A 13,612-nucleotide genomic window follows, 5' to 3' on the forward strand; every position below is an offset into this window, starting at 1 on the left:
GGGTGGGTGGGAAATGTCTCAAAAGAAAAGCTGACTAGAGGTGTGACAGGAGTTTGTTTAGCTGCTAGCCAGAAGACCTGCATTTGGGAGTTTGGTGTAACTCCTTACTTGCAAAACTGCTCTAGTGTGTGATCATCAGAACATATGTACTCAGTCTCTGAGAGAAGGGAACCAGCTGGCTGGCAGAAAAATACCATTGGCATTGCCCGTGTTCTTGTGTTGACAATGTCACAAGCTGCCCTCCCAGATGGAGAATTTGAATGAAGCCAGTTGTGGGTCATAAAAAAAACCCAGTCCTCGTTTTTGTGTATCATTCTTAATGATTGTTATTGCTTTAGATATCATCATATTCATGGTTAGCAAAACTAGTCATTTTGACGATATCTTTCAAGTTTCTCATTTGAAAGTAAGCAATGTACAGTGAACATGTTACATTACACTGTATTTGTGTACTGTCTGTAGTGATGGCTGATCTTCTGCATTGTTGAATGTTTAATTTTTTTGTTACAATGTGTGGTTCTGTTTTTCCCTTAGGAACGCTCGGACCAGGGACTCTTCCAAAAATCAGCCTTTGATGGAAGTCATAATTTTGCAGCTGCTTACCGGCGCAATGATACTGTTCTCCAGCAATTTGTCACGTGCAGTCCTCAGGAAAGAATAAAAGGTAGTCTCTAGATATCCTTCCCTGTGCTAAAAGAAGGTGCTTTGTGATTCTGTGTTTTGAAATCCGCAGCCGCTAGAAAAGCAGTTAATTAATTAGAGTAAGTGCACACTATGTTACTTTGAGGCTTGAAGATCCAGCAAGGGTGGGAGAGCTGACTCAGAAGTTGTGAATTAGATTCCTGGCAGAAATTCCAGTTTAAGTAACAGTTTCTAGCTCGCTGCCCCAACACGTAAGGTTGGATAAAAAACAAATGATGAGTGCAAAATATATGTTGTCAAAATGTTTATTTTCTATATATCTTTAATGAGTGCAATGATTTTTGCGCTGACTATTTAGATTATGTCCCAGGTTATTATAAGCTAAATTAATTTATACAAAAGCATGATATTCATAAAGTACGCTTGCTTATTTTAGACTTAAACGTAAAACCTGTTCAAAGGTTAGAAACATTCCCTTAATTTACAAATTGGAATTACATTAATGAACTCATTAAATAAAATTAGGTAGACGTGTACATTGTACAAAGAAAACCTACGTATATGAGCATATGCAAGTCTATAAGTAAGAGATTTTAAGACCATTTAGTTTCCTGTGCTCTTTCATTTCTAATGGCATAGTGTACTATCTATCCAGTTTGCACCTGACTCAGTAAGGTACAAGTTATTTGAAAAGTTTTAAGTATTTGAGATGGTCTTGACCCCAATCCCTTTAAGTGTGCTCTTAATCTTCAAGTCGAGCACATACTTAAACACCTTCCAGTAGGAGAAAAGTATTTTCTTTGATGTAGTTGAATTATGCATGATTTTTCCCACTTCCCTAGACAACTGTGGAATCTGGGTTGCCTGCAAAAAGTAATTTCATAGGCTGCCGTGATGACTGTGTGGGGTACTTTTAACCAAAACCAGAGAGCCCGTATCTGTAAAGCTCAAGAGAAACTCCCCTATAGTTTAGGGGTAAATCATTTGTGACTTCAATATTTTGACAGTGTGACTCCAGGAAAAAATGAGATATAGACTCAAGTATTGTAAATATTCAAGGATCAGATCCTTTTGTTTAGATCTACCTTATATTTCTCTTGTATGGAATTTATACCAATTCTGTAGTTACAGGAGAAAAGGGTCATGCTCAGAGCTAGCCTGCCCTGTAGAGTTAGTCATTGCCAAAGGATCAGAAAGCAACAAATACCTTTAATCACTTCCTTAAAAAACATATAAAAACAACTGCTCTGGAACCACTCATACAGGTGAAGGGCAACAGGTAACTTTACTTTAAAGTTCAAAACAAAGAATGTGGGAGAGCTGTACTTTCAGATAAGGATTCTCCAGCTGTAATCCAAAAATCAGGATTGAGTAGTTTGCAGATCATTCATAAAACCCTTTTCAATAGACACCTCTTAAAGAATGGCGATAAGAAGGTATTATAGCCAAAAAATACGATTGCCTCAGAAGAGAGTATGTGTCAGATATGGAAAGCATGCTCTGGAGTGCTGCTGAGGGCTACTGTCAGGGAGGGTTTGGCATGGTTGGGGCTTTCCAGGCATGGACTGGGAGCAGTTTCTTTCTCTAATTTTGAGGTCGTAGTATTAATTATTATTGAGCTAATACTCCTTCTGCTTTCTGCAGGAGCTTGTTGCCAGTCGCGGGTTCAAAACATGTTTGTTGCACTGTTTGTTCTAAATTTTTGTCCTCAATCTTTCAAGGCAGCTGCAAAGGCAGAACACTACACCTATGCACAAATCGTCATTTCACTCAGTTATGAACTTTAGGTTGTATGTCTGTTTAAGGATGTGCATCACAGACAGAGTGAGCTTCTAGTGACAGTCCTTTGTACATTATTGTGGTGCACTATCCAGATCTTGCATGTAGAAGTACGATAGGTACATTTTCACAAAGAATAATAAAAGAAGAGATTTTTAACATAATATAGGATCTAAGTAAGGATTTAATGACACGAGCTGCATTACATTTAATAAAATGTCACTTTCTCAATTAATGTTTTCTAATGTTATTTCCAGTATCATTCACTGCTCCTACCAATAAAATTCTTATAAAAGCTCAGCAAAAATACACTGAAGCCTGCCCTGCTAATATTGCTCTCTGTTTTAACAGTCTTTTTTATTATACATGAGCAAGAAAAACTAATGTCTGGGGAAAAGTGGTTATAGCCAAAACATTACGTTTTGTCTTGCCTGTGGATATTTAAATGAAGGGGGAAGGGATACTGATTCAATATTGAAATGCCAGTGTTTGTTCTATTTTTGCATGAATAATACTTGCTGCCTTCAGGTCCTCACTTCTTTTGCTGCCAAGCTGTTGCACAGATTCCGTGTTTTTAAGAACAACCTCTTTGAGAATTGATACTTCAGTGCCAACAGCTTTACATTTCTGGTGCTGAAAGATTACTGGAATGTGTTTCATTAGAGGTTCTTACATATTTCTTATAACCCTACATAATAAATGGTTATAGGGGACATGCTGTCATCTCTCTGGTTAAGTAGTAGAATAATCATAAACTGCCTCTACTACTATGGACTGCCAAGTCTTCATGGTTGTACAAGGGACTCTGTTTTCATACATGTGTGGTAATGTCAAGATAAAAATTAAGAAGATAAATTTTAAATTAATGTTTAAATTTTGCTTGTAAACATTACATATATCTTATAGACAGACTCAATTATTTACTCTCCTAAACTGTTTAATATCTGAAAATTCAGTACATTTTTATTTAGTGGCTTAGCTGTTCCTCTGATCTCTCTGGATCTGTTAAGTTCATTTTCTGAGGTCTTGGACAGGGAGCCAATGACTGCCTCTTAGGTTAAATTCTCTCACTCTTTTGCTCTTGCTCCCATTTTGCTGGGACCTGTAGTCCCTTGTGATCATTTCCGATTCACTCAGGAATTCTGACATTTTTCTCTCTGTACCGTTAGTGTACTGCAAGAAAAATGCCAGTGGTAACCTCTCACCAAACAAAGCCTTTTGAAGTGACAGATCAATTACTGTGAATCAGAGTTAATATACCTGCGTGATATGCTCAATCTCTTGCTATGGCTAGCAGAGGCTGCTCAAAGAGGGTAAGGCACAGTGTAGGGTGTGGTGTGTATTATTTCTGTTGTTCTTCTTCCATTGGGCATCTGTTTCCTACTTTGTGTAGTCGGTGGTTTAGGGACTTCCTAAATCATAGGTTCTGTCTGGACCATTGTGTCATTGATAACTCTCTAACTTTTAGTCTATTTCTTAATATTTTTTTTTTTTTAATTTGGTTTCCAAAACGTCCTCATGCCAATGAGTTCCATGATTTAATTGCACAGGAAAAAATACTATTTGGTGTTTGACCTAGGCATGCTACTTGATAGTTAAACTTGGTGACTTCTAGTTACTGTGTGCAAGACGGTCAGTGAAGGCTTCCTTTTCAACTTATGCACAGCTTGTACAGTTTCACAGACTCCTCTTGTATCCTGTTTTATTGCTTCTTACTCTAAACCAAAGAATCCTAGTCCATGTTCCTTGTAGGAATGTTTCTACATGTGCCCAACTACGCTTGCCACCTTTTCGGTATGTTTCTGAATTATATTAAATCCTTTTTCAGATGGGAAGGATGAAACCTTAGATGCTAATTTAAAAACTAGGCACACCATTAACTCTGTAGATAGAGTGTTTGGACTTTTTTAAGGCTCTAAATGTCTGTTTCCTTTTGACTTCACTAAGCATATATTCAAAGAACGATCCAGCGTTCCGGAGTGGTAATCGCTAAAATAGCCACCTTTGAGTATGTTTCAAGAGTTTTCTCTACTCCTATGTGTATCACTTTGCAGTCACTGGCAGGGAATTTCACCTGCATTTCCTACTTACCTAATATCCTGCAATCTTTTTGCAGAACTTCATAGTCTGCTTATTTGTGGTAGTTCTGAGTGTTTTTACATGAGTAAATTTTTTCATTTTCTGGTTCATCTTTCAAATTATTTAGTTACATTGAACAGTATGAGTTTCCCTTTGTTCTAAGTATTTTTTACTGTACTAACTTGACATTTACCCCTCATTTATGTTTTATGTTCTTAAATTACAACCTGATCATAATGCAAGAAGCCGGTGGGCATATATGTTAGCAAGCATACCTGTTTTCTGTGTCAGACTGGCAATAAATATTTTTTAAGGTCACACTAGAACTTGTCTCCTCGTTTTCTCTACTTTACATTATTCTGATGACATTCTCACTTTTTCTGAGATACAAGGTTCAAACTATTGCTTATCTTCCTGATCTTTAGGAGACTATCCATCCAATCAGAGTTTTATAGTATTCTTGAGCTAATAGTGTGGTTTTGTTGGGGTGGGGTTTTTTGTTTGTTTGCTTTTAGGGAACTATCTCACTGCTCTTAGCTAATAAATATAATCTACTGCTGTCTACCTTGATCCCCTCTTTGTAAACCCTTTTTCTCTCAAGTTACTTTCACATAGGATTGTGCAAAAAGACTAGCAACATTCAATTGCAACAGAACAGTTCACATGAAAATGTGGTATATCAGTATTGTTAAATTGCTTACCTGCCACCGAAACCCAAGTATTATTAAATGTTCATGTTTCCTGTTAAGTTGTGGAGGGGTGAGGACATATTCTACACTCAAAAATGTAGGGACTTTTTATAAGATTAGACCTTTAGATTGAGAGGTGAATTTCCAGGACAATGATGAACTGGCCTACAGCAGGCATAGCAATCATATTAAATACTGCAGGTATGTAAGCGTTGTTGTTTAGTAAATCACTGAATGATTTAATTGAGTAGTTTGTGTTTTTCTTGGTTCAAAGTAATTTTCTGGTGTGAGCTGAACGCCTTTTGTAAAGGTAAAGAAGGAATTACCGTAATGGTAATCGCAGGAAAATGAAGACTGTAATTCAGAAATGTCTCTTTCTTTCTCTTGTTCTGGGATAACAGAAATTTTTCTTCTTCTGAACTCTTTGCTGAGAATGTAGTTCTCTTCTGTACATGAAAGGTGGGGTAAATGCTCCACATCAAAAGGAATGAAAGCATGAACCTACGATCAGTTAGGATGCAGCTATGTAGAAGTGAAAATCCATTCAAATGGAGTAAAGCAGTTCGTGTCTTGCACTCAACTTCACTATAAGCACAAAGTTTCCCTATCTTTAATTATGCATATGCAAATCTGAAAATCAGCTCTTCAGGAAATCCCAAGGGGTATATTTTCTGCTTGGTGTGATTTTAATTCTAGTTTAGTTAGTTTAGGGATTTGAATAATTTGTGACTCACTTCAGCATTGCTTGAGGCCTTCTAGTCCAGTCATTGATCAGTGAACTGGTGTAATGTACTTGTTTCTGCAGCTTATTTAATCCATTTTTAAATTTTATTTCAGAGTTGCCGGTGTCTGATCGTGGCAATGGTGAAAACGAAACCCCTCCACCTCTCCCACCGCATCCCAGTGAGGATCTGTTGAATGAGGATTATAATCATAGGTTGGACTTTGGCTATTCTTAATAGTTACAGCCCTAATTGCTCATTAGGAGTTGTGATAATAGTTGATTTTAAAATCACTTTTTATTCTGTAAAAATTTGTACCACTGTTTTTAATCACCTGGATGATCCTTTAATATAAGATGGGAATGTTATTTTAGCAATTCATTTCGGTTGTTCATAAGCTGCAGTGTGCCTACTATCCATAATATACAGATCACAATGCCCAGCGTTTGTTCCATAAACCCAAAAAAAATCCCAAAACATAATCCCAATTTTTTTTTTAAAGTTGATTTAAAGCTATATCAGTGGTGGCTATGTGTAGATGCAGAGCCTGAAGTCTTTTAAAGCTTTAAAAGTCCTAGCCAAATTCACTTTACAGGAAACTCAATCTTCTTATGCAGCACACCAGCCAAAGGCATCCTTGAGGTTACAAAATGAAGCTTCAGCAAGTTTGAACATTGAAATGTGTAATGGAGAGATTAATGGACACTTAACCAGTTGTAAATACATTGGATAGATTTTTGAGATATTTTAATATCTTTTGTAAAGGCTGGTGTGCTTGATGGCAGCTACAAGCTTTAATTTCCTTCGTACCTATGGAAGTTTGGAAGTGCAGAAGACAATGTAAACACGCTGAAGTTCATGATGGCGTATACTTTGTCTCAAGTAGCACAGGATTCAAATCAAGCATCATTTCATACTTCTGATGCTGAAAATTTCACGTTGAACACTGTTTATTTTGCGTGTATTAAGTTTTGATAGTCATGCAACTGTTTTATTGCAAGGATATGAGGAAAATATTAATTTCAGCCAAAAAACTTAGCTATACTTATGTCCTTTTGTGCATGGATGTGATTAAAAACAACCCTTTAAATGATTGGTTGCATATAGTATCGAAGAATAAATATATTTTATTATGGATACCATGAATTCTTCATACAAAGAAGAATCTTGTAACTATTTTCTTCTTGCTAGCATACAGTAATTTGGCTAGAGTGATTTAATAGTTTCTGGTCTCCTAGGCAGATATGTATGACATGGTAAATGAACAAAAATCTACACAGGCTGATGGAACTGCATTAGAGTCTCAACTGCAGTTGCTTGCTAGTATCTGTTCTGAATTTTTCAACAAGATGGGAGCAAAAACTTTCTCCTAAATGATAACGATGCATTAAAATAATGATGATGATGAATTTACAGGTGCTTTCTCCCACCCCGACTTTTTTCCAGTGTTGTATTGGTTTGGAACTTAAGTTCCGTTGAATTGCTGTGTCAAGTCACGCTGGTTTCACCGAAATTGCATTTCAGCAAAGAACTGGGGAAAGTATTTTCACACTGCAAGACCAAACCTTTTGATTGAACGTTTTGGAAATAAATGTTTTTAATTTTGGAACTGCGTTTTGATTTTTGGAGTATTTAAAAAATAATTTCTGTTGCTAATTGAAAAGAGACACGGGAAGATTTCAGGTGCATTGCAGTGAGGTGTTTTGAGTTCTCACATGTGAAAGTTACTTTGAGTTTCATTCAGGTGGAATTTTTAAATGTTTAGGTATTTGCCTAAGTTGAAGTAAAATAATTAAAAAAACAAAACACCAAAACCTAAACCATAATACCTTGGAATTCTTTAGAGTGTTGTGGCACCCTCCATAGACCTCCAGTCTCTAGCCTCTGCAGAAGTGGTGCAAGGCTGTAAAATAACTTTGTATTAGCAGATGATGCAGAATTGAGCCAAGTATGTTGGCAGTATTTTCCCAACTTTCTGTAGCATGTTATTTGGAAATACAGTGATCAAAAAGAACTAAGAATACACAAAATGACAACAAAAATAAAATCAGCAGGTACTGGTATGTGTCTCTGTTATTCTGCTAAATAAAATATTAATTGTTTAAAAGCGATTATCACTAAGCATTTACATTTATATTTGCATCCATGAGGAAAAACAAGTGGCTGGAGGTGTTAAATCTCAGAGAAGAAAGCTGAGGATCAATAACTGATATTAAAATGCATGGCTCTAAGCAACTGGAGGAAGAAACACATGTATATTTGTACATGCTTTAATTAGTTCACTTGTGTTTTGAACTGGTACCTAAATATTTTACTTTTTTTTTTTTTTTTTTTTTTTCCCCTGCAGCTCTATCATAAATTCAGCAGTGCATTTAACAGAACAGCACATCAACTTCAGATCTTTAACGCCAGCCCAGCAGTCTGAATCAATTAATCTGAAAGCCTCAAAAAGCATGGATCTGGGTAAGAAGGGGTGGGGTGACATACAGGTCAGCTTTTTAGCCTTAGGCCAGCTGCACCATCTCTGTTCCTTGCTTTTGTTTCTTAAACACAAACATCAGGGTGTAAGTTCTGCAGAGAAGCTACAATGGTGAGGACAATGGTCAGCCTCCTGTAGCATCTAATTGCAAGTACCCTTTTTATTGAAGCTGAGGAAAGATTTACTTTTTTTTTTTTTTTTTCTTAAAGGCCATTCTATCCATTGTATTGAAATCTTAGCTGAGGAAAAGAGGGAGCATTTGTAAAAACGAGCAGAAAGTATTGCTGTACAAGTTTTATATGTCTAAAAAACATAGCAAAGCAGAAATAACAGAAGTCATTTTTGTATAGAATATAAATGATTGCAAAGCTACGCTGGATGAAGGCTAACTTTCCTAAGACAAGTTGTGTATTTCTTCAGTGACAATGACAAACACAGGCAATCAAAGTGTTGCAGTAGATCTTTATAAATGCTTGAAGAGTGATAAGGTTATGGTCCTCTACCCATCAACACTATGCAGAAAATGTTGCAGGGTGGGTGAAGCAGAAAGCAAATGGTTCTTTCAATACTGGGAAAGCATTTGCAGGTGGAAGATTGAAGGGTTATTGCAGTTGAAAACCGAGTCCTGTTTTAATGAGAGTTCAAGTAAAAATTCACAAAGTTCTTAAGCCTCAAAGAAAACCAAATAAGCTTTTCTTTTTCCATTTAATTCTTCTATGTGGCACTCTTTTTTTTTGATCCGTTTTTTTCAGATTCAAGTGTTGATGGAGTAACTTTGAGACCTACCATTAGGATGTCTTTAGTTATAGGTTCATGTGTTTTATTGGATCAGATTTGTGCACCATTAATAGAAAATTATTAATTTCATATATAGCTTCAAGGTAGCATTCTGGTGGTGCTGATGTGGGTTGTTTTTTTTTTTTTTCCTGAAATGCTCTAGGTTGGTCTTTGGTTTTGATTATCATCTTAATGTAATATTTTAATGTAACATAAAATGTGTGTATTCCTCTAATGGAGTAAGGAAAGTCAAACAGTTATTAATGCAGGATAAGGATTCATTTACGGGAGTTCTTAAGGCAGAATTTTAAAGCTACTGCATGACCATATCAGAAATTCTTCCTTTTTCACTTCTGTTCCACTGTTTTGACAAAGAGTAATGCATTAGGTACTCTTCTTAAGAATGGAAATGCTCTTCAACAAAGAAGTGAGTTTACAGACTTGAGTCAAAACATATATTGTATATAGTCTACTAAGAAAAATAATGTTTGACTTTACTGAGTCTTCTTTTAGAAAGGTTTACTTATAACTCCTACAGAAGTCCCTAGAAAGAATGCTCACAAACACCGATGTAAAATTAGGCAATGGGAGTGCACTTGAGAGCATATTCAGAACTGCCAGGTAAATGGTACTTCCTTTTATCCTGTTCTCCGTTCATTTATATTGTGAGATTCAAATTCATATAAGCAGTCTGCTCTTCACACCCAGAAACAATTCTTTGAGAATGTAAGAGTCACTGATTCATAGGGGTTAAAAAAGAAAATAAAATTGGGTGCAAAAATAAAATAAAATTAAAATTTGGCGTAAAGATATCTTTAAGAGCTTTCAGAAATTGTTGCTTTAAATGGTAACTTTTGAAAATGCCTCTTGTGCTATGAAAGTTAAAAACAAAGGATAATAATCAGTCTGATTGCAGCCACTAATGTTTTATCTTTATATATGGTGGTGTGAAGGAAAATCTATTATCTCAGTCATTTAAAGAACTGTAGCGACTATGAAAGAACTGCACACATCCTGTTTTATATAAATAACAACAGATGACGTGGAATTGCTTGTGCATAGCTTGGCAAATAAAGAAACTGAGGAAGATGAAAGCTAGGACCTTTTGCAGTTGCACTGTAGCAAGCAGTGCAGCACCGTGTTCAACTTTCCACCTTTTGAAAGTTTTTTAAGCAGAAGCTTCTGGCAGGAAGGGTAAAAGGAGAAGAAACATGAAAGTCTTAAGTGAATTAACTGCAATAAAAAATACTTCTAATGCAAATAAAATCCCCATAATTTGGTATATAAAAACTGCACTTCCAAATAGAGCATTCATATAATGCACACTCCAAAATGGATTTTTTGGGAAAGTTATTTCTTTGTTTTATATTTCACTCATTACCTAACTTCAGTCATGGCCCGTAATAACTTCTCATCCCAACATGCAGCTGTGTACCCATAATTGATTTCAGTGCATTGTTCGCCACAAATTAAAAAAAAAAAAAAGAGTGAGATGGGAGGTGCTGCTGTCTTCATCTTCCAGACCCGAAGTTGAGGTGGATGTTGAAAGATTTGTTCAGCATCACAGAGGAACTATGCAGCAGATTTGGTAACGTAGAGGAGGTGTCCCCAGTCTGAAAATGCTTGTGTAACTGCTAGGCCCTCTTTTTCCAGTAGTCATGGGATGCTGACCGCTTACTGCTTTTCTTTTGTTCTCAAGTTCTGCCGGTCACTTCCAAAATAAATGAACACGATGAACAGAAAAACCACAGAATTGGAGTCCAGGAGGAGAGCTCCGACACCTTACAAAATGTGGCTTAGATGCTGTTTCTTTCCTCTTAAACCAAGTTGTCTCTGAATCAGGTGTCTAGGCAGATCTGGGAAGACAAAACCAGACTTTCGGGTTACAAGGTCCAGAAATCACCTGGTTGTCTCTAGAGCAGAATAATGTAATGAACTCAGCAGACCACAGAACTGGCGTAATACAGGGCATAAATGTGAAATCTGTACTGCTATTCCCTTATGAAACATTCTGCTTCACCTTGAAACGTGTATAAAGCATCCATGGCATAATTGTAAGATTACAAATGCATGGATTGCATAATGGCATCAACCGTCAGAAGGATCATCAAAGGCACATAACAGAAAATTTTAAACATGAGACTTGAGAATCCAGATACTGTTACAGATTGAGAACCTTATGCGAAACTAGTAAATTCATTAAATTAGGGAGCTAATGAAATTGTATAGTAAAGGTCATTTTGGCTTTGATGAGTGTTGATGTATACACAAGAAGCAAATCTGTTAAATATAAACTGGTCTGTAATTACATAGATTCACAATGGAAACCCATTTAACATTGATGTTTATCTTTTCAGTTTTATATATTTTAGGCCCAGAAACCTTTGAGTGCTAAATCTGTTTTCCAGTTATATCAATTTACAAAATAATAATAATAATTATAACTTAATACCCTCCGTGATTAATACCAGGAAATAAGGATGGATGATCAAAAAAGTGCTCAGTACAGCTAACATGTTGCATCAATTTGTCATTTTTACTCACTGGAGCAAATCTTGCAATCAAAGGGATTTGGCACATGTAGAAAAAGCGTAAGTTACATGCCAGTAGGGCAGGTATGGTTTAGTTTATTGACTCTTGGTGCATTTTTGTATTGTTGATTGGATATCTGGACAGGAGCAGAGGGCATGAACCACTACCACTGGGTTGTTTAGTCAGGGCTCTATGCCATCATGCACATGCCATGAGTCACACGAAGTGACACAAGTCTTAATTGCTCAATTCACAAATGTCATGAATCCAAAAGTAGCATTGTCTGGAGCTGGTGTATTTGAAGAACTCAAGTTGCTTGCAGGTGAGTTAGTTTTTGCTTGAATCTACTTCAAAATAAAAATCAGTGGCCTGTATGAGTTACTGAGTTACTGTTGAATAAAAAATACGAAATGGCTTTGTAGGCATGAGCAGGATCTTGCTTCGTATGTGCAGATGTCCTTGCAAAAAGTGTATGGAGGCAGGGTGACCGGTTTTCTACTTTAGCATCCATCATTTACACAGTGGTCAAAGGCTTCTCAAAGTTTAAAGCTTCATTCAGAGTAATAAGGTACAGATTAGTTCCATATCAGCTGTAAGTCCTGATGTTCTTCCCTGCTGCTGTGTTGAGATAATGAAAGCACTTTCTGGATCACTGGTAGAGTTCATATCCTGTGTCTTTTGGTATATCTTTTCTTTGCCTTGTCTACTTTTATTTTGAACTGGTGGTGATAAAAGAGCACAGCCACCCCTTTCCTTCTACTTATCCTGGCACTTGACATGTCCGCTCAGTTGCATAAGTATTTTTGTTATAGATGATGGTGTTTGGCTATGTTAGTATAAGGGGAAACTTTTCTTTGCTGTGATTTCCAGAATTAAATGCAGGGCCAAATGAAGTCTGACTTAAAGTGCATGCCTGTACTGACCGAATTTAGACTGCATGGCAAGTGTTAAAAATAAGCAAAACAAATTCAGAAATGCTGGAAATAAATGTCGTGTTGTCCTTTTCCACTTAAGTGGCACACTTTTTTTAAATTTAACGGCAGATTGAAAATGTAGAAGAAATCAATGGCTTCTATACAAGTCATTGGAAGGATGATTTTCTCTTTCCTTTAACAGCTTTCCATAGACACACATTTTCCTATACATAACCACAGTTGTCTAGAGAAGAATTTCTAAATAATAATTTATCAGAATCCATTTTTGGTAGTATTTCTTCTAACTGTATTAAAAACATAATTTTTGTGAAGAATGAATAGCAATATGGATTTTTTTTTAAATATGTTGTATTGGAAGGTGAAAATCAGTGTGCTCTAAGAAAAAGAAAGAAAAGAAGGTGTTTTATTATTTATCTTCAACACCCTTATTTTCTGTATATCTTTAAGCACGGGAGTGATTTGGGCTATGCATAAATGTACTGCAAAAACTACAGCCATGGGAATTCATGTATTCAAACACATGAAAGGGTGGCTTGTTTTAACCTGAAGCAACATGAAATTGAATCATATGAGTATATAGCAATTCTGTTGTGTATCAATTCGGGCAAAGTACTGTGTAGATTTATATTTGAGGATGTTGGTATAATAACCCATGACCACTGTCCCAAGGTACTGCTCAGCTCCCCCTTCCTTTCCCCATAAAAAGCAAACCCCATAAATCTTAACTGATTAAGCTCTACAGCCTGAAGAAATGGAAATGTCCTTTACTTGATTTTAAATGTGAGTGAAATATTATTTGCTAAAACACCATTAGACTTACTTAGAGTCCCTTAACCTCGGGGCATATTTATTAAAGAGATCAGCCAATTTATTTATGTGTTTACGAATAATTAGCAAGTAAATATGCAAGATGTAAGGTATGGAGTATTCTGCAAGGAAGCCAATATTTAACTAAATGCTAATTTCTGTGTTAGTGAA

At 36.2% G+C, this 13,612-nt stretch overlaps 1 protein-coding gene across 1 annotated transcript in view; it reads left to right on the top strand.

Moving 5' to 3' along the window:
• Nucleotides 1-13,612, top strand: part of PARD3B (par-3 family cell polarity regulator beta) — a 494,000-nt gene that overhangs the window by 296,339 nt on the left and 184,049 nt on the right. Inside the window, exons 15-17 of the mRNA XM_026853194.1 lie at nt 535-664; nt 6,027-6,126; nt 8,259-8,374. Of these exons, the coding sequence (XP_026708995.1) occupies nt 535-664; nt 6,027-6,126; nt 8,259-8,374 (346 nt within the window). The remainder of the gene's footprint in view (nt 1-534; nt 665-6,026; nt 6,127-8,258; nt 8,375-13,612) is intronic.

This window comes from Athene cunicularia (genome assembly GCF_003259725.1).
Source record: "Athene cunicularia isolate RWA chromosome 7 unlocalized genomic scaffold, athCun1 chr7_part2, whole genome shotgun sequence".
Taxonomy (NCBI): Eukaryota; Metazoa; Chordata; class Aves; order Strigiformes; family Strigidae; genus Athene; species Athene cunicularia.